The 27,799-nt window shown below is 46.6% G+C and overlaps 1 protein-coding gene across 3 annotated transcripts in view; it reads left to right on the top strand.

Annotated features, from left to right (window-relative positions):
* The window catches only part of CFAP74 (cilia and flagella associated protein 74), a 2,332,202-nt gene that overhangs the window by 1,832,426 nt on the left and 471,977 nt on the right, over window positions 1-27,799 (top strand). For all 3 annotated transcript variants that reach the window (XM_069610170.1, XM_069610172.1, XM_069610171.1), the window contains exons 31-32: window positions 19,506-19,615; window positions 21,655-21,710. In XM_069610170.1, coding sequence (XP_069466271.1) covers window positions 19,506-19,615; window positions 21,655-21,710 — 166 coding nt within the window. The remainder of the gene's footprint in view (window positions 1-19,505; window positions 19,616-21,654; window positions 21,711-27,799) is intronic.

Raw genomic sequence — 27,799 nt, 5'->3', positions numbered from 1 at the left:
GCAGGGAAAAAACCCTCATAGAAGTTGGGATAGGTAGGTTTTATTTTTCATTCCAAGACTAATAAATGTCTTGGCAACAACTGTGCCACCTGTGTGTCATTCTCCCCATTCTGCACCATTACAGATAGAAAATAACAGGCTTGAAATCATAGAATGGAACCAGTAACTTTTGAAACCCCACAGCCCTACAAACATCCTTATGTTATGGAGGCAAAATGGGGGACAAAATGGTGGTGAAGGGGTGTAGTTTGACAAAGGGGACACAGTATGTTGAAGGGGCAGAATCTGCTTAAGGTGCAGAGCCTGGCAGATGTGGAATAAAGTTGTGGGGGTCGAGGGGCACATGCACTTAGTTGGGCCTAGGGCAGCAGAAAGCCAAAATAAACCGCAGGACTGTCAGAACTCTGTGGGCTGCTTTAAGTGGCAGCTACAATAGCCATAGCCCTTTCTGGCATGCCAAAAGGAAGGATGCCCTTGCTTAGGCTGTGCCCCCAAGTGCCTCATGAAAAAATATTGGGTCTGAAGATTCCCACAACCATTGCATCTACTGTCTTCATTCCCATGATGATGCTACCTGTGTACCCGGTCTGGCAGGGGAAGGAGATTCCTGGTCTTGCTGTACAAGCTCAGGGGTGTCGTCACTGGTGGAGTTGTTTTCTATGCCAGCAATAGTATCAGTAAACCTTGTCATCAGTAGATTGATTGTGGAACCCATCATCAAGGGAATCGCATTATTGGTCATGGATTCTTCTCCCAAGGATTCCTCATCACCCCTCATTCATGCCCGCTCAGAAAGCGTTAGCAGTTGGTGTGTGCCTGTCTTGGTGAGTAAACACCTGGCTGGTGATGGTCCTAGAGTAACCGTTTTCTATCTAGCAAGCTGCATGTCTTTCTCAATCTCTGTTTTTTTTTAAAGAAATCTTTTAAATTATTACTAAGGTGAAGGTTTTTTCCACCGAGTCTGTGTATGCCTTTGGGATGCTTGTTGTTAACCCTCTATTGGCCATTTGGACTTCTTCTCTTGCTATTTTCCTCTGCGGCAGTTGGGCACGGGGAAAAAAGGCAGGGAACTGAGGTACACGACGTAGTGACACAGTATATATACAACGCCCAATGTCATGTCTGGAGCCGACGATCGAGCACTGAGCAAGACGGATCGACTATTGATGGCCAAATCAAGGTCCACTATGCCCCCTGTCGAAGTGTTTTACGAGCAGCAGAGCTGGATGAGGATATCTACCTGATGAGGAATCTGATGAGGAACCTGCGGGGGAAGAATCCATAAAAAGAACATTACAGTGAGTAATTTCTCCTTATAATGCGCCTATGCTTCAGATGGTGTTTCATGGTCGGTGTCAGTCGAGGCCCCATAGACCTGCACAACACCACCAAAGCAGCGCCACGCTGCAGGTACAATCATAATGTGCATTTTTGTATTTAAAACGTATGGTACCTTTGTTACTGGACCGGCAAACTACAAGTTCTGCTCGCCGGTGCCTTCCCGCCCACCAGGACTGGCCTGCCTAGTGGGCATACTGGCACCCGCGAGCAGAGCATGTCGGATGCACGGCACCATTTTGAATGGTGCCAGTGTATCTGACCTCCCCATTCCCATTGAGCCCTATTGGGCTCAAATGGGAATGGGGTGTATTTTCTTCCAGTGCCTGCGAATGGGCAATTACCGGGTCCGGTGGGGCCGTAATGACCCGGTAATTGCCCATTTGTGGGTGCCAGAAAAAACCAAGTTTGGCGGCAGCCTGCCGGTTTTACCGGCATGGCTCCCACCAAACTTGTAATGAGGCCCAAAGTCTCTGAAAGTAGAACCCGCCTCGCTCACTCGCCCCTCAAGGCCTAAAGCACGCTCTCCCCTCCACCTAGCTACCGTATTGTTACGCCCAAGGAGGCAGTGCAATTTTCCACAGCTATTTGTGTATGTGTGACAATTCTGGACCTGAATGCTTCCGCGTGAGTCAGACATCCGTATAAAGTCTACTACCTCCTCTGGTAGTTAGTCAGTGGTACCGTTTTGCACCGTTTTTTATTATTAAACGGCAATTCCGAAACCATGACACTGAAATAAATATGTTTCTTTTCTCGGCCCAGCAGCAAGTAATTTCGCCAGAAGAGGGCACTGGCGACTTTAAAACGTAGTTTACGTAACCAATTTCAGAAACACCAATGGTAGGAACATCAAATACACAACAGTCTTTTGATCCCCCGTGTTTCAAATGCGAGGAAGATAATTAATACCCCTATGACTGGCCGATTGGTCCTTTCCTTAGACATTTTGTTGGTAAGGCAACAAAAAATACAAAATTCATTGCGTGCATACGTAAATATTCAGAACTCTATAAAAAAGTGTGCAACTTTCCCCAATCCATTTTGTTTAACTCCAAGTTGCCTAGATGCGTTGTCTGTTTTTGGGGCCTAAGAAATGAATTCGCTCACACTGCTCTCTGCGGTTTAAAAAAGAAAAGAAAAGGCATCAACATTCTTCGGCCAATACCCCGGAGATCTGGGGTTTTACCGGTCGATTACGGCTACTGGAGGACCCTTTAAAGTAGTCCCAGCTAGTCCAGCTCCAGGAGGACAGTTTCTAACAATACTGAGTACAGGCGAAACAGTAGCATACATGTTCATTTTCATTATCTCCTTTTTATTTTAATTATTCTCTAAAATAAGGTAGGGTTGCCACTTTTGTTTGTAGTAATAACCAGACTTAAAGTCACACCCACATTTTTAGAAGCCCCACCCCCTGAAAACCACCTTTTACACATGTACACATTTAAAAACTGTAGTACAATAGAAAGTGGAGAGAGGAAAAAATAATGCATGCAGTTATTTTTTTTAAGAGCCCTATAATCGTTTTTAAAAAACGCAATCAACATTAGTAAAATAAAGAATAATTATTTAAGGCTGAAAGTGGCATTTCACTGAATTTATTTACCATGCATTTTTTAACCTAAGAACGCTAAAAGTCGGTTCTGACAAAAAACGGATCCAATGAGTGTCAAACCAGACCTGCCTGCAGTTGAAAATGGAAAACCTATTTCTGCTATTGTGGTGCACATCTATCACAGAACAGTAAACTCATTTGTCCAGGTTCACACACCAGTAACATAGGGCCTTGACCTCATATTTTCTCAGGTCTAGTTGGTAGAAATTTGTGGATTTCAAGAATACTCTGAAAAGTGCACACGTCACAATAAACCAACTTGACAAATCTATAACACCTGCAGAAATCTGTTAAGCAAAGACCATAATTGTAGTTGTTTTCCCTCCATCATCACTGCAAGACAAAAACTGCCAGAATACAAAATAATAATGTGTCATTTAACATAATCATATCATGTTTATTACGGAAATGTAAAAAACATTCCCAAAAAAATACATATCAATACAAATAACAAGATAAAATGATTAAAAACCATACAAGTCAGCATGTCATGCCATATTCGTGATCAAACGCTTTATGATACAAAGGGCAGATGTCAGTTAAATTGGGAGAGACAATCCCACATGTGGAGATTCAGCCCATAGCAAATAAATCAATGCAGGCTGATCCTGGGCAAAATCCAGTTTGTGGAGCAAAGGTTGTAACACAAAGCCTCTCACTTTCGAATACACAGGGTAAACAAATAACAGGTGGGCAAGGCCCTTATTTGATGCATCACACAGAGGGCAGGACTGATTGACTCCGTCCCCAGACCATGCTGCTGAGCAGGACACAGTCAAACCGTGCCCTTGTTATGAGGACACGCTCTGCCGGGGACTCAGCCCATAATACATAGTTTTGTGGTCTGGGAGACATGATAATCATTAGCCTTCTATTCTTTGGTTTCAGCATCTCAGTACTTTCTCTCTTTGTCCCCACATGATCATAAAAATGGCTCATCAGCAATCTTACTTCATCTCGAGAAAAAATAGAAGGAGGGAACAAATGTGTAATATTAATTTCCATCAGTTGTTTCCTAATGTGACACAGCCAAAGAACCTTTCCACAGATGTCTTTAGCAATCATTAAATGAACCAGCTCATGGGTAAGAGCTGCTCCCTCTTATTACACCACAACCTAAGCTAATGGAGAGCGGACTGCAAAGAGATCACATCGCCAATAAATCTACAGCCCAATTCTAGGTGTATGCCAAAACTTGGAGCTGTGGACAGAAGACCCAAAATGTTCTTAAAGAATTGAATCTTCTCTACTTGGATGGACTTAACATTGGTATATCCCCACCACTCCTTCCCAAATCTGGCGACCGAGGCTACTTTGCCATTATGCAATTTCAGCAACAGATCAATTGGTTTTGCTCGGAACATACCCATAGACCTGATGACCCCATCAATTGCGTCCTTAAATCGGACAGCCTGTTTGCTCATGTGGGGAATAGGGCCAAAATGAGAAGAGAACCTGACCCCCAAATAGTCAAAACTATTGACTCTGGGGATCACAGCACTCTTGCAATATATTTTCCCAAAGTTAACAATACGCCTTCCCCTACAAGAGGCCATCACAGATGACTTTTCAGTATTTACCACCAAGTCCAAGCTGTCCATGAAGCAAACATAATCAGAAATAAGCCTTTGTAAGGCTCTTGGGGTGCGCGTCATCAGAACGGTGTCATCCGCATACATCAAGACCAGCAGGTACCGACCACCTTGGGAACATCAGGCGAGGATCTCAATAAATAAACATACAGGTGGCATGATTGTTGGCCTTAACATTTATTTCGTCAAAATGAAGAGTAAATCCATCCCTCCCTAACTCGAAGAGGGGTTTCCCTGCCTCAACTAAGGAACTAAGGATTCAATCAGAATGTCCAAGTAAATGAAAAGAGTCCACCGTCGTGTGACAAAATGCCTACTTCTGTCCCTCACACTTGTAACTAATACTAAAGAGGTAGTGGATCTTCTTGGTCCAGAAAAATGGCTCCCTTCTTCTGGACAGTGGACTATAGTTCCAACTGCAGATGGGAACTTCACCTGAGGGAATGACTCCCATCCCCAGGTCTCAGTTCCCTTCCAAAATGCAAAACAAAGTTCCAGCTTGTGATGCTGTAAAGTTCTCAGTTCCAACTCAAAACTAAAGTTCCAACTCAAACATCATTCCTTCTTCACTCTTGGGTTCCTGGAAAATGTCTCCCTTCTCCAGGTATCTTGTTCTCAATACATTCACCGTGCCTGGGGAATGACTCCCTTCCCTGGGCTTTCTTCTGCTTGAGTTCACGGTACACAACACCAGGAGGTATGGCTTCCTTTCCCCGATCTCCCTTGGCTTCACGGTACACAACATGGGGGATGTATGGATTCCTTTACTTGGTCTCTCGGCTTAACAATGCACAACACCACGGGGTATGGCTTCCTTCCCCTGATCTCTTTTGGCTTCACAGTACACAACACCAGGGGGTATACATCATCAATTTAATTCCACCTTACATACACATTCTCACTCACATACATCCAATGTCAACGTATGCATAGGTAATCTCTTTTGTGAGACCCTCTTCAAAAACACAATTGGTATTCAAACCCAGATAGAACTAATGGTATGTAAAACAGTTAAATCACACAAAGGCTTATTGACACAAGTCTACATATGTTTCAGTCGGTATATATGACTTTTCCAGTTTCTAGTCATTACTCCAACCTTCTTCAGGACATGGAAGGGGCATGAATGACGCCTCGCACGTACAACATAATCTGATGGAAGATGTCTTCGGACCAAAAATTCTACAAAACACAAACAAGAATCTAAATTACCACCCAACCTCTTATTTCAACAGCAGCACCTATACATTGTGCATATAAATCTTACGTTATTATAGGTGTTCACCCTTACCTCCATGCTCTATTCGTGGAGGAAACTGCATACTATGGAGTAGTTCCTAAATGCACCCGTAGTAGACTCCCTAATAAAGCCACATGACATATTTAGACAAGGTGAAGGAATGACAAAATAATATATTTATTTAGCCACAGGGGAACTCACTTCTTGCTGTGTGGTCTGGGCTACCTGCGTAGCTAGGTATCCACCTTTCTTGGCATCTCTTCTTAGATCTAACACTCAAGCATCTGGTGTGAATCCATACAATCAGCAAAACTGCGCTGTAAATGAACAGAGGACAATCAGGGGGATAGGGACCTACTCCTTCCTCCACTCTTCGTTGTAAACCACCACTTTCAATGGAGGGATGCATATTACAAAACTGCATGTCAAGTAACACTTACTTGCAGTCTCGTGTAGTCTGATGCAAAACAGCCCAAAGATCCTGTATTCCTGGGACTACTTAACAAACTCAATTCTTTCACAGACGTTGCAGCATAAATTTGCATGGATCCATGCACCAACTGAGATTCCACTCAATGCTAGGGAGGGCAAACAGATCAATTAACCCCTCGTTCCTAACTGCGCATAAACATAAATAGCACACATCTATGTCTAGCGTACTTCGCAAGTTAGTTTTTCAAATGACAAAAAAAGAAACAAGTATTTACATAAATTAGCGACCCGCTATGGGCCCACGTGTGATCTCAGAAAGCAACAGTGACAACTAAAGCTGTCTTGCTTGCCCGTTTTAATGGGTCTCCGCCCGTGGTCAGTATAACAAGCTTAATCATGATGTGAATATGCTGCTCAATATATTGGTCAGTTGCAAATATATAATGCATTTGCTGGCCTGAAGAGAATCAGATGCATCTACCTGGTTTTATGTGTTTCAGCATAATGCGTGCGCCATATATACTGACTGAAACATATGTAGACTTGTGTTAATAAGACTCTGTGTGATTTAAACATATCATTGTTAGGCAGAATCACCTGCAGTACCCTTGGGGACCAGTACAGGCAATTAGGACTACAAGTGTAAGCACAATTTCACCTTTGGTACAAGCCTGTACTACACAGTAAAGTGGTAGTGATGGCTGGGCAGCCAGACTTATTTCAAGAGTTTAAGTGAGCAGTAGAACATGTTACACAAAGGACCAACAAATACAGTGATTCAAGTAAACACTTAATCAAGATTTCTTGGTAAAAGAATATACATTTATTTACTCATTTAGAAAACATAAGCAGTTCAAGATCACACACTAATACACCACCAAAATCCAACCGGTAAGTAAATGAACAGGTTTAGCTCCAAAATGAAATGGGAGCAAAATGGCACTTCAGATACTTAATAAAGGAGGGAAAAGACAAGGTTATAAGAATAGACAGCCCAAATACATTCATAGGCAGGGAAAAGGGTTTCAGTTAAATACAACCAGCAATTCTTCTCAATAGGTCTGGGCCAAAGTCAATGGTTCAGAGTCTTTTGTATAGGATAGCACAGTTCTGGTATATAACGGTTAAGTCTTTGCCACGGATTTATAAAGGATTTGGCTAGGCGAAAAGTTTGGCGGATGTTAAGGGAAGGACAAGCCTTCGTAGTTGAGGAAAGTTTCACGCACTTTCTCGATGGCCAAAAAGATTTGAAGAAATGGGCAGGGGCGGCTGTCTCAGGCACCAATGAAAAAGTGGCCCGCAGTTGTAAATGGATATTCATTCACAGACTTTGAATAGTACCCAAGGGGGGGTGTTAAAATGTAAGTACATTGTGATATTTATAGAACATTTATTCAGCAACAATGGTCAAAATTACTAACTGCATAGTGAAGTAACTCATCAAACTGGCCCACATTAGCCAAAAAGGTGGCACATTTTGACTGGCCCACGCTAGCATTTTGTATTTTTGGTACAGGCATTGCCGTATAGGTCAGTCCGAGCCTGGCGGCTCATCCATAATGGCGAGGGGGCGCCCACTCAGTGGCCCCCTCACTCATTATGAAGGAGCTAAGGAGCCAGCCCAGTGAAACAATGAGCAATCCCCAAGCTGCTTTTTTCAGCCGAGGGAGTGCTCCTGTGCTGGCTGAACTGTCAAACGGAAACTCTATTTCCCTTTGACAGTTCAGTTCAGTTCCCCAGCCACACATGCTCACTGAGCCATGCAAGGCTGGGGCGTTTTGCTTTGCCAGCATTTCATAGCTCATTGGAAATGCTGGCTGGGTCACTGCATGTCTGTATGTGTGAGAGGGAGCTCCTGTGCCACCTCGCACATACAGATAGAGCAGCCTGGAACAAGTTGTTTCAGCACCCACATGCAGGCCAATGCAGAAGGTATGTTTATGTTAATTTTTTTATTTAAACATGTGTATGAATGCGTGAATGCTTGTGTTATGTGTGAGTGTATGGTGATGGATGCTCGTGTGAATGAGAGAGTGATTGCTGTATGAATGTGTGTGTGTTAGTTTGTTTTGGTCCGTTGAGATGATTTTGGCAAGTGGTGGATAGGTGGGGGAAGGAGGGTTGTACAACAAAAGCATTTTAAAAATGCCTGAATGCCTTTGTTGCACAATCCCCCTACCCACCTGCTCAAATCAGCTCTCCTTCTGAGGTGCTGTGGAACCCAGGGGACAGGGATGGTATTTTTTTACTGGATTTCTATCATAGATGTCCAGTCAAAAATACCATTCTTTCCCCCTTGGCACCCCAGCACCTTGCATACACACATAACCATGTTGATTGTGTTAGGCCTAGTGGGGCCTAGGGGACAGGGATGGTATATTTTTGCTGGACATCTATCATAGATGGCCAGTAAAACATGTCATGCCTGCCCCCTGGGCCCCCGCAGCAGCATTTGCAAACTGGATATTTAGCAATTTTTTTAAAGAATGCTCTACAATGCAACATTTTAACCCATTATTTTATTAAAAAATTCACGGGGGGAAACCCCCCCGAATCCTCCTTGATTGGTTTGGACTCCCTTACTGCGTTCGGTCGCTATGGCATTTTTGGGGGAAATAGTTATGCCCACCACTTAAAAAATTCACCAGCCGCCACTGGCTCTCAGGATGTGTTGGGAATGGGATGGGGGAGCCCAGGGACTGTGGTGGGAGCAGGATGGGCGGGCACCATGGGATAGTGGTGGGAGCAGGGAGCAGGGTGGGGAGAGCCCAGGGTGTGGGGAGAGCCCAGGGACTGGGTAGGAGTGGGATGAGGGAGCCCAGCCACTGTGATGGGAGCAGATGGGGGAGCCCAGGGACTATACTGGAAGTAGGGTACAGTGACGGTGCACAATACATACTGTCCATTTGGCATTTTTTGGGGGGCCCGGCCTGCCCAAATTTCGCTCAGGGGGGGCCAGGCCTAAAAAGTTTGAAGACCTCTGGCCTAGTGGATTTACGATGTGAGGCAGCTTCTTTGATTGGCATGCTCGTCAGAGTCTCATATATAAAACAATCCAATGTGCTCGTGTATGGACATCACACATTTCGCAGCTATCTCTTTAAAAAAAAAATAACACCAACACAGAGGGGCAGGGCAAGGGGGGTCCCGAACTATTTATTGTTTGCTCAGGGGGGCCTTGGCATCAAAAGTTTGAAGACCACTGGTTTAAGGTGTGAGTGCCTTGAAGTCCACGAACTGGTTTCGTTCCCTCTGGCTATCCCGTTTTCAACAGCACTCTGATGAAAATTCGACCAGAATAGGAAGTTGTCAAGGTGGCTTGCGAGTTGGTTGTTCCCACCAAACTCAAGGGAAGGTGTTAACCTTGAAGGGCTTCTCTGTCGTTGGAGTTTCAGGCAATTCGGACCTGCAGCAGGGCTTCACCGGTCGTCCAGGATTTGCAGCAGTCCTCTTCCTTCCTCTCCTCTTCGTTTATTTCGTTCCAGTGGTCGACTCTGCTTTCCAAGTCCCAGAGACCTGCTTTTAAACAGTTTTCCCCCATTAATTCCAGCCTGGCTGTTACTCACACAGCAGGGTGGCTGTCCTTGCCAGGCAGCCAGCCAGCCAATCACGCCAGAGTGCATTCAGGTCTCATAGGAGACTAAGCACAGGGAGTTTCGGGCACCTCCCTCACGTCCTGTCCACCCCAGACACCCTGGCGCCAGAGGAGGGCTTCAGCACTGAAGCCTGCCAAAGGCCAACGAACAAAGGGACCAAACCTGGTTTGGCGCGCAGAGACAAACACAAGAAGGACCTTTCCTAAAAGAAATGGCGAAAAAAGATGACCAGAGTCTGTTTTTATAGATAGGTCTTGGGCGCCATATTGAAAAACATGGCTGCCCCGATTTTTAGCTACCCTTGTTAGCGGTCGGGAAAAATCACGGTAGTTGATCTAAACCACTGCCACCAGCCAATTAAAGTAGGAAAGGGTAACATTTTACTGTTTACTGTTACATGAGTGTTTTGACTGAGGGGAAGCTAGGCAACCCCTCCAGCACTCTATAGTAAGATAGGGCGTGCTGGGTCAGTACATTTAAAGAGACTAAGAGACTAGTAAAGCCAATTTAACTTTACAGGCTATGGGAGACGGTAGTCAGTCCCAGAGAAGGTATTTAAACCTTGGGGAGTCTGAAAGACACCCCTGTGCCACTGCACTGAAGGTGCTGTGTGACACACAGAAACAGATGATGCCACTGGAGTTGTTTTAAAACTCCATAACCAAAGAACACAAAAGTAAAACCCACATCAAAATACATGAAAGAGTGGGAAAAAAGGCTCACACACTTTCCAGGTAAAAAGATCAAATCCTAGAAATCCAGCAAAGTTGCTAAGGGTCTCAAAAGGTAAGGGAAATTAGCACATTTGGAGAATTCTCCCTAACAACCATTAGTTCTATCTGGGTGTGAAGATTTCAAATACCAATTGTGTTTTTTAATAGGGTCTCACAAAAGAGATTACCTATGCATATGTTGACATTGGATGTGTGTGAGTGAGAATGTGTATGTAAGGTGCAATGGAATTGATTATGCCAAACTGGAGCAATTTATTGTGATGTTAAGGAGAGTTTTTATGTTTTTTTTAATAAATTCATTTTGTGTATGAAAAGTATATGTTAGTATTTTCCCTCCAACCTCATTGCCAAGGTCCATTTTCTGTTTATTAGTGTATTATTTACCTGGAGGATCTTTGGTGTTACAGGTACCTCTTATTATATATATTAAAGAAGCACTTCCTATTTACTCAAACAATTGTGTTTTTTTTGGTCTAAGAGTAAAAAGCATATGTTGGCCAGGTGACTGCATGTTCCTAAGACTTGCTTTTTCCAGTCCTGGAATTTCATTGAACAAATTAAAGAATTCTTGGAGTTGTATTTTTTTAGGTTTCAATTGGTTTAGAATACCCGAAACCAATTTACAAATGATGCATAAGTGGTGTCTAGATGACGTGGAGTCACACATTTGACTGTAAAACAGCAATCAAACAAGAAAATCAGCCCAGTTTTCTCCCACCATAAAATAGTGCTTACTCTTACGTCTGGTACTCTTTTCTCCATAATCATGGGATGTCCCGACGATCAGAGACAGGAACGGAGTCTATTTCCAACATGCATTATATAGAACTTTCCAGCACTGTCCCACGTCAGTTTTCAGGGTATCCAGTTATAAAGTCACCAGGGAAAAGGTTGCCAGGTGGCGACATTTCCCCAAATGTGCACTTCCAAGAAAATTCAAGCACTTGCCTCATATATTCTAGGACGGGAGCATATCATAGTAAATAATACTCATCCTAAAATATGTGGGGGAAGGCTTTTCAGGGCGCAGGAAACAAAGTCGCCTACCTGGCGGCTTTTTCACAGGCGACATTATCACATGGAACCCTGTTCGGGTTCTTTCCTGTACCCAATGCCCTACCATCAGTCCCTTTATTCAAGTCGGTGAAACACACCGTTGCCTTGCGGCTGCACCTTGTTGCACCTAAATGTACCCTTTTCCCTCGATGCCTCATGCCCAACACGGTGAACAGCTCTGCGGGTGGCCTGCTGAGCTTCTCTACCACTGACCCCCTCAATCGCTGGGTAATTTGCTTTGCACTTGTGGAGATATTCGTCAGATATGCATATGGTGGAAAGAGGAGTTCAGGATCAGTCCTCCAGAGGAAATCATCAAATTCATCTCTTCTTAGTCCAAGGTAGGTCTACTTTTATTCTCTCGGGTACCTCGCGTGGCGGCAAATCCTATGGCCCTGTCGCTGCGTGTCTGAAGTCTTATCCACACTTTCATATCTGCACAAGTGGAAACAATCAGACTCCAGTCTGAGATGCTGCATGGGACTCCCATGGTACCCGACTCGGGTGCCTTCCTGAGTCACTGGTCCGGGAAGGGACAACCCGCTTACTGTGTAGATTGCGTCAAAGGTGGCTCTTGCACCTCTCAGAGCCCCCAACCAGGAATGGGTGAAGGCCCATCATGAAAAAAGCACAAACATGAACAAAAACAACCCCCATGTAGGCTTTGTAAGGGGCCCAAGTTGCCTTAAAGGGTGTGAAATAAACATGTGACCATACAGCTAGTTAGTTCAATCACATGGATGAACATACGGACCGTTTCACTAGGCTTCTACCCTGTGCCTGCGTACAGTTTCCAGAAATCAGACTCCTGAGAGTGTGGAACATTGCTTGAGCGTAACCCCATGATGAGGCTCTCAGGCTCTGCTGTAAGCTTGAAAACAAAGAAGCCCCCTGCCTACACTACATGCCAACTGTCACTCCAAGTATCAACATCTAGGTTGCATGGATGGCGGAGCTGCGCAGGTAAGACGATGCCTGGTATGTCCTGGTCACTCAGGTGTGGTCACCAGACACAGTAGAAGCTGAGTGAGCCTCTAGTTTTGGAAGCTACTGGACAGTAACCGCCTGAAACGGCTGCACAGAGCATAATTCAGACATCCGCTACACACACCTTTACACAGTGCGTGCAGTGGTTGCAAGCCTTATTCACATTCCACTTTCTGGGCCCCGCCTCACAGGTACCAGGATCCATGTATTTATCCCGGGGCCTCTGACATAAGTACACAGGCTACCCCCCATGAACCAATCTGCTCAACGGAATAGGACAAAGGATAGTTTAGGACAGGGCAGGGTCGTGATGGGGCATAAAAATGTCTTGGGCACCAATGAAAAAGTGACCCGTGGTTGCAAATGGCAATTCCTCCTTTTGTAACAGACCGTTTGAGTAGTACTCATGTTTTTTGGGGGGCTAAATTGTGATGCAAATTGTGCATTTTAATGAATATTTATTCAGTAACACTGGTCAAAACTACTAGTCGCATAGTGAAGTAGCTTATCAAACTGGCTCACATTGGGCAAAAAGATGACCAATTTGACAAATAAAATCATGCCCACGCTAGCATTTTGCATTATTTGGTTTGGGCATTGCCCTATTTTCCTATAGGCCAGTCTGAACCTGGGCCAGGGTGACCATTCTCACCTTTTCATGAGCGGCCCTACCATGAGGTATTTTTTTTAAAAGAAATAATATTCGACATGCTACCAAAATCAGTGGCCTTTACAGAAGGAACTCAAACCATTGGACTCACTGCCTGCCAGATGATGAAGGTAACCCTGCTCCAGTGCCTGGGACCTTGGTTTCACAAGCACTATCTCACTCTACTCTGAACATGGCGATTCAGGTTGAGGAGAATAATTATCCCCCTTTAGGCTCGTATTTTAAGACTTGGCAGGTGGTGGACAGAGATGAAATGCTGTCATGGAGTTTTTATTACTACCTTTGCCAGACACCCGACTCAGCCAATTGAGACAGGAAGGTTAGCTGACACCTCGTCTTACAAACCTGAGAGGACTGACATTCCTCTCCAACCTGACATTATAAGAGAATCCAGAACAATCTGAGAGAAAACCCATAATGTGGCTCCCACCAACTAAAACCTAGCTGCTCGGTACCAGCAGGTACAAACCAAAATAGTGTGTGTTTGTGTGGGTGCTCTAATCCACAAACGCAAACAGCAGTAGTCTCCCCATCCTTAGCACAGAGCAAGCCCTCTACTCTACTTTAGCTTTCGATGTTACAGTGCTAAATGCTCAGGCAGAGAAGAGAGAGCCCTGGATGAGATGAGGAGGAAAGTGTACAGCAACAGTGCAATTCATTTACAACAGGCAAATTCAGACGCCATCCTTCCCAATTACAATAGCAAGTTCTGACGAGAAATGGAGGACTCTGCTGCAGACCTGACAGGTGACAGGAAAGCACAATTTATGTCATGGTGCATGCTCCCAAAACCCTGAAACTGGCGAGCCCATCCCTGCCTCTGGCTTCCTTGGGGGCTTCTCAGGCCCCAGCTAGGCTTACCTGGACTCAGTTCTGGCGCCACTGGCGCCAGGCTCATGGCAGGTGTTAAACATATGATCCATATACTTGGCTCTGAGATGTTGAGCCATTCAGTACAGGGTGTGGCTTGGGACTATTTTACCTGAGAGGCAGGATACAGTTAAGGGGACTTTTTTCCTGGAACTACTTGCAAGGCTATTTAAACCGCACCCTGCAAACTGAACACGCTTTGCGTTATTCTGCACTCCTGCAGCGTAACGCTCACCGTGTCAGTTCAGCTCTTGCTTCCCTTCTTCCACACCCGTCCAGAGTCTTCTATCCATCGGCACCTCGCCTTCTTCTTACCCACGGACCGCCGCATCTGTAGAAGAACTGAACAGAAGGTACCCTCTCGGGTAACTACTCACCTGAATCGGCCACCTCCAGGAACTTCATCGAGCAGTTCTCCATCATTCTGCATCGCGCCGCCACTCGACACCATCAAACGGTTCTTCCATCTTCTTCCTGGAATTGCGCCGCACCTGCCGAACAGAAAAGACAAAGCAGGTCAGTCTCACACAGCAAAGGAAAGCTAAATAAAGCAAACAATTAGCGCGTCCCTCACAGCGCTATACTTACCGGCAGGAGTCCTGCTCATCATTGTCAGAAGAGTCATCCCATCATCCGGAAGCCGCTTAATGCCGCACCTGAAAGACAAGAACAAACATTAGATACTTTGAGCAGAAAGACTTAAAGCAGCTTTTCAAAGGAGTTACTGGAATAGAGACTTACCTGCTTACTCCGGTCCTTCCACTTCAGCAACCTCCATCAGATCAGTGAAGTAACTTGATCCTGGAACGACAGTGTAACCGCGCCCCTGCCAGAGTGTGCAGGACGGAGACCTTACCATTAAAAAACCAAGGTAAGCCAGAGGAATAGAAGGAAAATCGGAAGGAGGTGAAAACCAAAACCAGTTCCACTCAGTTGACTAATATCTTGTTTCGACTTGCAGGCGAACATCTCCTGAGGCAAGAACGAAGGGAAGACGCAAGCTAGCACCCTCATTTAAGCAGAGCAACATAAATGCAGACATCATCCTGCGGACAAGAGCACGCCCCCATGGAGACCAGGTGAGCGTGACAATTTATTGCTGGACTAATGGAGGTGAAATCAATAGCACAAGACATCTTATAAATAGACCTAAATCAGATGGACACGGCTGCTAAATGTACATGCTTCTGCCTGAATCTGACAGGCTGCTCAACAAAGGAAACAAAAAACACCCTCACAGCAAAAGCCTCTTGACTATCATTAGAGCAGGCACTATCTACCTTGTAAATAAGCCAGCCTATGGGTTAAGTTGGCTTTGGTGGCTTCCTAGAGCACTCTCAGAGCAGGGACAGAGGGGTTAGTTTCATCCCAGGAAAAAACGATACAAATGAAGGACCTATTTGGCACCACTACTGCTCAGAGTGATAAGCCTAAGGTTTGATACCCTGAAGGTCCATCAGCATTCCGCCTCAGTTGGTGGACGGTATCCCTTCCTTTGCCTTCCTGGAAGTAGATAACCTCTTATTTCTGGTTGCGAGATGCGTTCAATTGTGTGGAGAAGTTACAGACTCTCACTTCCTCAATCCCCCTCTCCCAACCATCCTCCTCCACCTTTCCCAACAGTGTTCATCGAATCTCCTGGAGGACCTCCAGAAATTAGTGAGTCTCGATGAAGTAGAGAAGATCCCTCGGTATCGAGCTTTTCAGGGCTTCTTCTCCCATGTCTTTGCACTTTCCTAGAAGGACAAGGCAGGATGGAGAATGTTTCACGACTCCTCCAGCTTCAACGACTTCTTATCAAAGGAAAGAGTTGAAATGGTCACTCTAGTCCAAATACTGTCTCCCCTCGGACGGGGATTGGCTTTGTGAGCGAGATGTACAGGAAGAGTATATACACATTCTGATCTGGGTGCCACGTCAAAAAGTCTGGCTTCTCAATAATGAATGCCCATTACCACTATAAGGGTATTCACCAAGGCGATTGTCTCCAAATTATCCCATCTGCATCTACCAGGTATATCCAGGCCTCCATCCCTAGCTTAGAGAAGGAATCAGTCAACTATGTCCTTAAAGTGGCATATGCTCTGGGGCTTATGGTGAATCAGGCAAATCAACCCTCACCGGACCCAGAGAATAAAATACATTGGTCTGATCTGGGATTGTGGGGCAGGGAAAGTCTTTCCCCATGTAGAAAGTATAGAGGATCTACTCTTGATTTTCAGAAAATTCCTTAAGAGCACTCATCTTCCTGCTCTCAAAAAGTTGGGGTTGCGTTGCCTGATAGCTTTGTGTATTTTAGTCATCCCCATGCCAGGCTCTACATGAGACTGATCCAACTCCAGCTTGCCACCCATTGGTTTCAGGCCACTCAGCCTCAAACGGAACTCTTTTCTGTTTCTTAAGTGATGCCCCGACCCCAGCTGGTGGCTGGATGAAGCCAAACTCTCAGACGTTTGCCATTCTCCCCACACTTCCTAGTAGGAGTTGTTCCTCAGATTGTTCGCCAATGGGTTTGAGGGCAGTGATGTACTACTGATAGGTCCAGGACGTCTGAGCTTTTGAAGAGATTCAATGCCCATCAACTACATAGCGCTAAGGGTGAATTTCTTAGAAATGAAATCCTTTCTTCAGTGCCTTAGTGTCATCAGGTGTTGAGCTATACAGACACCACTACAGAAATGTTCTACATAAACAATCAGGGGGAACCAAGTCACGCTCTCTATGCCAACTGGCTATGGAAAGCTAGAATTTGTGCCTACATCGCACCATCTCTTCGACAGAACTTTCTTGCCTCTAGGGATTTAACCCATGCAATTCGACTCAGCCATTCAGGCCTTTACATGCTTTTTGTGAATGGCCTATTCAACCCCTCAATAAGCACCCTTTCAAAACATCTGGCTATCGTTCTCATAACAAGAGACTCAATATACTACTTGAACCCAACTCAAGGGGAATATATTTGATCTTAGTTGATCTCTCAACCGGACCATTGCCGTGAAAAAGACGCTTGTTGAAACACATGTCGGCTGACACCTTAATTTATTAAAATACTTCTGCTAATTCAGCCTTCCTGGATACTAGTTGTATTTAAGAAATTGTTGAACTTTTGATTCACATCTGGCAGAGCACGTTAGGCCAGTCACCCAAGTTTCATGTTACCATCTCTCCTATTATGTTGCATTTACCAGGAGAGGGGAATGTAAGGGCAGACACATTAACTTGTCAGCCTCATGCCCCACATAAATGGGAGCTCCACAGGGAAGTTCTGGTTCCTCTACATTAGTCCTGGTACCCCACCTCCCCCCAACTGCCTGGCCCCTTCTTTTTGGCCCCTTCCCCAGAACACAGCAAAAAGTACCTTCTGTATTCCTTGCGGAAGGGAGAAGGCCAACATTCCAGGGGGGGGGGGCTTTCTCCTGCTCTGGGATGGCCACCATACTCTTTATGACTTCCCTCCTCTCCCACTACTAACAATGGTTCTGCACAAACTAAAATAGACCTGGGCAGTCACCTCATCCTGATAGCACCAAACCGACCAAATGGAACCTGGTTCCAAGACATCCAAAATATGACGTGCCGGCTGCCCTGATTTCCTCTGTCTCTCCAGAGGGATGGTTATACACCACTGCTGTCAATTGCTAACCTTTGTGACCTCATCCCAGAGAAACTAGTTTATGGTGACTTGGGTCTCTAGGATAAGAGCGAGAAAACTATCAAGGCTGCAAGGCAGAATTCCACCATGTACCGGTATACCAACAAGTAAACCAGTTTTTGCCACTGTTTTCTCGAGAATGACATGAATCCTCTTGAATTATCCACCAATTACATGCTCTCTTTAGTTGCACACTTATCTGAATCATGTGTCTCTGTAGATTCCTGTAACACCTACTTTACAGCTATCGGTACATACTTGAATGCAAGCTTATGGGCTTTCCTTTTCAAATGTGATCATCAAAAGAAACTTAAATGGACATGGGGAACGGCTCCAACCACAAAGAAATCCCCAACTCTCCTTGGGACTTAAACGTGGTTCTCTCAGTATTAATAGAAAGTACTTCTTTGCTAGTTCATTTTCAAAACTGCCTTCCTGGTGTCTATTTCATCAGCCTGCAAGATTTGTGAACTACAGGTACTTTGTTGCTAGGAACCTTTTACTATCTTCCACAGGCAAATGTTTTTCCTTACGACGGTACATCCTCGTTTTTAAAAAGAACTGTCTCATACATCCCTGTTTAGAAGGATGTAAGAGAACTGACTTACAAAGCCGGAGAGTGTGAAGCGTCTAAAAAAGAGGTGGGTGAGGCAGTTTATGTAAGATAGTTGATGTATTGCTCACAAGCAGCAGGGTTTGTTGTTCAAAATCCTACGTTCTGATCTCTGCCGGAATGGATATTCCTAAACTGTGAAGGAAAGGTTATTATAGATTAGGAGTCACTAAATTGAGAAACTTGTATTTGTGTGACCTTCCCACTACAAAAATGATGTTAGAAGCCCAATTTGCTAATTAAAATGGACAACAAAGACCAAGAGTACATCCAGTATTCTCAGGAACAAATGGCTAGGGTTCATTGGATCATTTAATGTACATACAACCACATTTTATCGGTTAGCACGTGGGATAAAATACTTGAGGAAATGATGTGGCCCAGGTCAATTCTCAATTTCCAGCTGAGGCAAAGAGAATGCAAACTTTCACCCCTTGAACTCTGCCTCCCAAATAAATTGAAAGTTTGACGCATGTCTGATTTAGAGTCCTCATCTAAGGCAGGGGGAGCAAATGAAACAAATTGGTGTTATTCATGTAAGGTGATGGAGCCAAAGGGGATTTTCGAAGGGGCTAGATGTTATATAGCATATTTACCCTTCTTGTTTATAGCTGGAGGAGCATTTAGAAAGGGATAGGCAAAATATCCATGGTGGAATTGGAAGTGGGCGAATTTCATGTTTTCTGCTTGCCAATTTGTGGAAATCCTGTCAAGATGCCTGCCCAAATATGCCCGAGCTGCGCTCAAAGGTTTTAGGCAGTCAGGTGGCCGGACTGCCAGAAATTCAATACAGTCACCCCACAGAAAATTCTGGCCTCCTGATCCTCTGAAATATGCATGTGCTGAGCCCACCTCAGCTATCAGGTTAACTCAGAGAATGGGCAGTGCTGTCCACCTGGAATTCTCTAACATGGAAGCAGAAGATGGATTGTCCACCCGTTCTACCATCTTCTTCCATGGTTTTGTGGGTGTCATTTTCGCCCATCTTTATGTAAGTGCAGTATAAAGAGTTGTGTGTGGCATAATGTAAGCCCAATAAATGTGCACTAAGAACACTTTTTATTTTACATTGATTAATCACTAACTGTATTGTTCCTATTTCACCAGCCCTTACAACACATTGTACCTTGAGTTGCAGTGCCCTGTCGTGGCCCCTGCTCTTGCCGTCACTTCTGACAGCGGGAAACACAACATCAACTTTGGGGAAGTTGCAACAGGTACATCATTCTTTTGAAAAACATGTTGAGCTTGCTTGCATGTTAAAATAACATTTTCTCCATGTGTATATTTATATTAATTTATGTCTGAACTAATTCTGGTGCTTCTAATCCTTACATAACTGCCATTAAGTTCCTTCATCATTTTTAACTGCTAAAGTGGTCCTTCTCCATGGGTGACTGTCTTGGTCTCCCTTGACCAGACTTGCACACACTATAGTTGACTTCCATTGTTCCCTTGGTTCTGGTTGATTGTCACACTGGCCACTGTCCTTTGAGCGTGGTTGACTCTTATGTTATCAGTTCAAAATGGTTTTGCATGACCATAGATAGATGCCATAGTGCCCTTTGACCATGATTGGCACATAAAGTGTACCTTGATTATTGATTATATTCATGCTGTTCCTTGACCATGGGAGGTTGCCATTGTGTCCCTTGATTTTGCATGACCTTAGGGTCTCTTGGCCTTGGTTGGCGGCAAAGGGTGTTATTATTATTATTATTATTATTATTATTATTATTATTTGACTATCGTTCGTTGCTGAGGGGTGGCTGTCATAGTGTGCCTAAACCATGGGTGACCTCCACAGTGTCCTGTAAATATCAGTGAGTATTATTTGACAATCGTTATGTCTCTTGACCATTATTGTCTCCCCTGGCATCACTTGACGAGGGTTGGCCAAACAATGTCCCTTTATCACAGAGGCTGCCATGGTGTTCCTTGGCCATGAATGGCTTTGATTTGACTGCCTCGAGCTGAGTGCCACCTGTATCCTGGTTCAGTGGATGCCAGTTCAGCTAACAGTAACAATACATATGCTTGATTTTGAACAAGGACCATTTCTACACGTTTACATTTTTACTAAGGATCTTAGTCCCAGTTCTTGGTTTTTGATTTTGATGGTTCATTGTTTGCACTCTGTGAGAGTTGACACAGATTCAGCCCTGATGATGGACTATGTCCAAAATCCATTGACTTCATACAAATCTGTCCACCTCGCTTTTTATTGATATGTATTAAAAAAATGTTTTGAATCATTAATATTGCAAATGTAGTAATTGTACTCTTGTTATGTTCATGCAATTATAAATACTTGATGTATATTCACAATGAAAGACAGTTTGACCAATTCAGTGAGCATGCAGCACCCAGGGAGACTCCCACCATGTTCCTTGGCCATGATTAGCTGCCAATGTTTTCTATTTCCCATGGTTAGCTTCCACGGTGTCCCTTGACTATGTTTTCGTGCAGTGGTGTCAATCGGCAATAGTAAAATGCCATTGTATCCTCTGACCCAGATTGGCTGTCATGGGATCCCTTAACCATGCATGACCAACATCATCTCCCTTGACCACGGGTGTTCCTCGAACATGGGTGATGCTTGTTGTGTCCTTTGACCACGGGTGGCTGCCACAGTGTACATTGACCGTGGGTGGCTGCTCTGGTGTCCTTTTGAATTCTCTGAACACTGATCATTTTCATGGTGCCAAATCATTAGGAGTTATTTTTTTCCTAAGGCATTAGGAAAACATGCTGCTACTCCATAGATGTGATACTGAAGCACTGCAACTGTTTAAGCCATGAGCAACAAACCCATTCAGAGAGCCACTTCAGTACTGTCCAAAGTGCTTAATGAGGCTGGGACTGGGTCACAACAGTTTCTCTAGGAACTGAACCCCTCCAATGTTTCAAGTCCATTCGTTGCAGCACCACCTCACCCCTCCAACATTCAGCCACAAATGAATGGAGCTAAACTCTGCATCATGGAGCCCCGCTCATGCATCCTCATCTAAACAGGTGACTAACAGTGCAAAACAAATGTGCAACAATCCAGAATCAGTGTTTTTTTAATTCATCAAACAGTCGTTGCGTACCTGCGATTCTCTCTCACTTCACACAGAGAGTGCAGTGCATGCATACTATCAGGCCATGGGAGGATGGTAGAGGATGAGGAGCAACATGGGAGAAGGCAGCTCGGGTCGTACGGGCATTTGGGAAATATCAAATCAAGTTAATGTTTTCTATTTATTTATTTCAGGGCAAAGGGTGTTGAAAAAAGTTACAGTGCAAAATATCTGCTATGAACGTCTGGATGTATCCTTTGTTGTGTAATTCAACTAAAACCTAGAAATTAATGCAATAAAGCACAGAATATAAATAAATATGTATGGTTTCTATAATTCCGGGTGATTGAAACCCTACTAATTGGTTAAAGTAGTACATTTTCATATATTTTATGCGATCAAACCTAATTGAAACAAATGCAATGGAAGCAGAGCTGTGCTTTATTACACAATTCTTTCTTTAAATGAGTGTCTTCAACTTGAAATATTCTTATGTCTACACTGGCTATTACTTCCGCTTGTTTGGATGCTTTGCATTTTATGGTGGGACGGAAACTACCATACAAAGTAGTTTAAAGCTAAGGCATTTTGGCAGCAGCCATCCCCACAGAGCTGTGCACCCTCTTCTTTTCCATGTTTTCTGATAGTTGTGTGTTTTGTAAACAAGTCTTTCTGCTTATTAGTTCTTCTTACTGCCACACATTTTAACAAATGGCACAATGAGGATATTCAAGTTTAAGCTTTTTATTTAAGGTGTCTGGATGGTTGGGATTTAATATAGTGTTCCCCTAAACTTCACAAGGACGATGTTATGTTCTCCAGCATGGGGTCTGGCATGGATTCACATGCTCATGAATATTCCCTGTCGTCAGGCTGGGAATCCTCGGTAAAGAAAAAATCAGTATCAGTTTCGTTTCTGATCTGTCTTTCTTAGTAGTAACCAATCACTGATCTCTGGGTCATACTGCCCCCAACCAATGACTGCTCTCTCCCTAAGCCCTGCCTCTGGCAGCCATCCTCAGATTTTTACCGCACGCTCAAGTGTTGGGAGTCCTCGTGTTTAGCTCTCGAGCTTTTTACTGCGTTTTTACTTTTTTTCAGGAGATTTTCTCATTTTTTCGGTTTAATCGAGCCTCAAGCTCCACTGTTTCTACTTCCGATAACGGGCACCCGTTTCGGAATTCGCTACGCCCCTCAAGGGTGAAGTTTTCGTCAAGTTTATACTTCTTGGAGGATTCCGGAAGATCTGTGGCCTACCTCAACGGACATGGTCCAGGACAAGGGAGGCTCGACGCCCAGATCCAAGCAGTTCAGGTGCTGCCCTGGATGCGTATTACAGAATGTTTTCAAGGAGGACGAGCATTTGCGATGTCTCTACTGCCTCCATGAGGACAAGACGCACGTGGAGAAAGACTGTGCGTTCTGCAAGAACCTTTCGGAACGGACCAAACAAGATCGTCGTTCCCGCCTCGCCGCCTGGCTGGGGAAGGGCACAGCAGGTGAGAAGGCGAAGAAGTCTGAGCGGGCTTCTAAGTCCTGTGAGGGCGCCCAAGCGACGGGGGCCCAACAGAAGGCCAAGCACCGCGAGTCCATGGGCACCGGGAGCGCCAAAAGGTCGGGCTCTTCGGTTGCCAAGCAGGGCGCTACTTCCCCGGCACGTTCGACCATGAGCCAGCGCTCTGGTTCAGGGAAGAGGAAGTCCGAGAACCCGGGTAGGCCGCTGGAGTGGACCCGGTCGATCTTGAAGGGGGAGCGAGGCGCTGACCCTCCCCCCAAGGCAAAGGCCCAGGACGCACCTAAGGTGGTGAGGGCTTTGATCCACCCGGCAAAGGCATCTAGCGAAGTGGTCGCTGCAACCCTGGCGAAGCCGGCTGAGACTGCGCCTGTGGAAACGCCTGCCGGGCCCAGAGTATCCCTGCCACCGCGGAGGGATTCCTCTTTCCAGCCCATCGCTAAGATCCCCGTGAATCCCCCAGCTGAAAAAGAGGGGGGTGGCCAGTGGACATTAACTCGGAATCAGTCTCTGAGGAGGAACTGGTGGAAACCGAGAAGGGCCTCAACGAAAGGTCCATAGGCCTCAACGAGAGGTCCCTGGGCCTCAACGAGAGGTTCATGGGCCTCAACGAGAGGTTCATAGGCCTCAACGAGAGGTTCGAGAAGGTTCGATCCCAGGGGACGGTCCCTGCAGACGTGATCGAAGATAACGACGACGACGACCAGGGCCCAGTGGAACGGCCACCCCGTCCGTCGCAGCCATTGCCTGAGCCCCAAGATAGCTCAGCGGCCATTTTGTTGGCAATCCAATCCTTTTGCACCGAGATAAGGACGAGATTACCAGGGACCCCGACGGAGGATCCAGAACCAGGCCCGTCGGGAAGCCCTCCTAACAAGCGGAGGAGAGTCCACCCCGCTCCGCCCTTCGTGCCTGCGAGACCGGTGGACCCCACATCCCCCTCGCCGGACCCTAGAGAGGATAAGGCGACGGATACAGCGACGGGGACGGACGATGACGGCGGCGATGACGCAGCAGACATCCCGTCGTCACCCCCCCGCGGGCGTCTTCAGCCGACGAAATTGGCTCTTTCCACGCCATGATAACCAGGGCATCCGAGCTCTTCCAGCTCTGCCCTGAAGAACAGAAAAAGGAGGGGTTTCTGTACCAACGATGAGAGGCCAAGAGGAAGAGAGTTCTCGTGGTGCCTTTACTCGATGACATTTGGGAGGAGGGACTTGCTGTCCTCAAGAACCCTTCCACGACACCAGCTAAGATGGACAGGTACGAGAAGAAGTACCGAGTCCCCGATGCCGCCCCCTTGTGCCTCAGGGCCCAGCCCACGCCGGACTCGGTCGTCTCGGCTGCGGCTAAGAAGAACGCAGCGGGTGCGACGGCTTCAACTTCCACCTCCCGCCGGACAGCGAAGGCAACAAGTTGGAATCTATAGGACGACGACGATTAAGGCGGCCAATGCCTTAGCGATCTTGGGCCGCTACGACAGGGAGCTCTGGTTCAAGATAGCACCCCTGCTAGACTTCTTGCCTGATGACAAGAGGGCGGAGGCCCTAGAAATTCTGCAGGAAGGTGAGGTGGCGTCGGATCACGCCATAACGGTGGCAACGGACATTGCCGATACCGGATTTCGCCAACTGGGCAACGGAGTTTGCCTCCGACGACTAGGATGGCTCAAGGCGACAAACTTTCGCCAGGACGTCCAGACCAGGGTGTTGGACATGCCGTTCGACGGCAACAACCTTTTTGGTAAGGCGGTGGATGAGTCCCTACAGGCCATCAAGACCGACTTGGAGACGGCCCGGGCCCTGGGGGTACTTCAACAGCGGCGACCCTTTCGGAGCTCCGGAGGCAGACAGGGTGCCTCCAAAGGATCCAGCGGTGGTTCCTCCACTTACCGCCAGGCGGCCCGCTCCTCTTCTCAGGAGGCCTACAGAGGTTGCGGCAAGCAAGGGGGTTCCCGCCGCCGTCGCCAAGGAGGGAAGGCCGCCTCCAAGCAAGACTGACCAGTCCGGGTTGTCGGGCCCCCACAAAAGCACCCCGGTGGGAGGCCGGCTGACGAAGTTCGTCAGCGTGTGGGAGTCCATCTCCACCGACCGTTGGGTGTTGGATACCCTGGCCAACGGGCACTCGCTGGAATTCCAAAAGAAGTGCCCTCGCATTCCTCCCGTGGCCAGGAAGGAGAATCACGTCCCTCAACTACTGTCGGAGGTAAAGGCGATGCTCAAGAAAGGTGCCATAGAGCTCGTCCCCAGAGGGCTCCGGGGCTCCGGAGTGTACTCAAGGTACTTCCTCGTCAAGAAGAAGACAGGCGGTTGGCGCCCCATCCTGGACCTGCGTCGCTTAAACAAATACATCAAGGCGCAGAAATTCAGGATGGTCACCCTCCAGCACGTGCTGGGACAGCTCGAGGAAGGCGACTTTCTATCGTCTTTAGACCTGGAGGATGCTTACTTCCACATCCCTATCCTAAAAAGGCACAGGAAGTTCCTCAGGTTCGTGGTTCAGGGACGCCACTACCAATTCAGGGCCCTACCGTTCGGATTAAAGTTGGCACCCAGGGTTTTCACCAAGTGCCTGGCACCAGTGGCGGTGCGGCTGCGTCTGCAGGGGATTCACATTTACCCCTACCTGGACGACTGGCTAATCCGGGCAAGGACAAGGGAACCCGCCGTCGAACACACGGTGAGGACCGTCCGGTTGCTCACGGAGCTGGGGTTCGCCATCAACTACCCCAAATCCCCCCTGATTCCATCGCAGATAGCACAGTTTCTGGGAGCGAAGCTCGATACAGTGGGGCAATTGGCCTCCTCTTCAGAGGAGAGGACCAAGACCATCCTGGCCAAGGTGCGGCGCCTGCTAGACACTGACGTGGCCAGGGTGAGGTCCATCAAGTCCCTCCTCGGGATGATGTCCTCATGCATCTACCTTGTACCCCTTTGCAGACTTCGGATGCGTCCGCTACAGGAGTTTCTCGACGCCCGCTGGCTGCAAGCGAGGGGCTGTTTCGAGGACAGGATCCCTCTCGACGAGGAGTTCCGTCGGGCGATCTTTTGGTGGGGCATCCGTGCTCACCTCACGACAGGCACGGAATTTCAAATCCCGGCGTTTCAGGAGACGGTGACAATGGACGCCTCTCTGGAGGGTTCGGGGGGCCCACACCGGAGACCTCCACGCAAGAGGCCTTTGGCTCCCGGAGGAGAGGTCTCTCCACATCAACATTCTGGAGCTTCGAGCAGTGTTCTGGGCTCTTAAGTCGTTCCTTCCGTCCCTCAAGGGCAAAGTGGTGAGGATCTTCACCTACAACACCACCACGATGTTCTATATACGGAAGCAAGGAGGCACCAGATCCCCAGCCCTATCCAAGGAGGCCCAGGATCTGTGGCATTGGGCCGTCGCCCAAGGGATGTTTCTGGTTCCCTTCCACCTGGCAGGAATAAAAAACACCATCGCGGCCTCACTCAGCAGGGAGTTGCGCTTGTGCCACGAGTGGGAACTGCGCCAGGACCAAGTGGATCGACTATTCCAACGATGGGGCAAGCCCCAGATCGACCTGTTCGCGACGGCAACGAAATCCAAGTGCCAGAGGTTCGTCAGCAGGTTCCCACAGCCGAGGTGTACAAGAAGGGAGGGGGTGTCCTGACTGGAGAAGTCTAAGCCGACTGCAGCTTATTAATTGCAGTCTAAGTTTAAAGACAATGTGCTATCTTTGGGTGTAACAATTTATATATTACCAAGGATAGCAGTACATGAAAAAAATGTAATAATCCACATGTGCTAAATCATTAGTTTGCGAGAGAACAGCTTTTATTAAGTGGCTGTCATTATTCTTTTAACCATTTTGTGAAGGAGCTGCAAGTACAATATACAGGGGTGTACATTTTTCACCCAAATCATACATCAAAATACAAACAAATACAGATGAAAGGCATGTAGCAGAGAATAAAGCAAAGTCAAACATGCACATGCTGTGTGTTGTCACTAGTACAAAACATGACAGAAGTATAAAGGCATCCTGTTGTTGCTGATACATTCTGTTTTTCTAATTGTAGATCAATTTAACCCAGCAGGTTTACAACAGGTTTACCCAATGCAACATGTAACTGGTGAAACCTAAATAATCCTCAAAAGTAAAGTCCTTGGATGGGTCTAACTAAGCTCCGCCTCATCAACCACTCAAGAAGGCCAGGTGCAGGATGATCCTCATCGCACCGGCATGGCCGAGGCAAATCTGGTTCCCGGACCTCCTGGACTTGTCGACGTCCCCACCAGTCAAGCTGCCGGCGGACGCGGATCTTCTCTCCAGAGAAGGAGGCGCCATTCTCCATCACGACCCACAGTCGCTGAACTTGCAGGCCTGGCTCCTGCAGCACTAGTGTTTGGAGGGTACGATATCCCGGCTGATTGCAGAGAGGTTCTTGCAAAGGCCAGGGCGTCCTCGACTCTCAAGTGTTACGGTCATAAGTGGAAGAGGTTCTCTGTCTGGTGCCGTGCACACAAGATTAACCCTCTGCGGATTACGGCCCCTCAAGTGCTGCCATACCTACTGTCGCTGGCCAAAGCTGGACTGGCTCACGCCTCCATAAAAATACATATGGCTGCCATCTCCCGATACACCAGGACTACGGGACGGGCGTTCTTGTGGTCTCATCGCCTGGTAAAGGAATTCATGAAGGGACTATTCCGATCATTCCCGCCGGTGAAGGCCCCTGCCCCGGCGTGGAAGCTTAATGTGGTGCTGACCAGGCTCATGGGAGCCCCATTCGAGCCTATGCATTCAGCGCCTCTGAAGTTCCTGTCTTGGAAGACAGCGTTCCTCGTGGCCCTCACCT

This window comes from Ambystoma mexicanum, chromosome 8 (genome assembly GCF_040938575.1).
Source record: "Ambystoma mexicanum isolate Mex_15411 chromosome 8, UKY_AmexF1_1, whole genome shotgun sequence".
NCBI classification, from domain to species: Eukaryota; Metazoa; Chordata; class Amphibia; order Caudata; family Ambystomatidae; genus Ambystoma; species Ambystoma mexicanum.
This window is presented reverse-complemented; position numbering and strand designations above follow the sequence as displayed.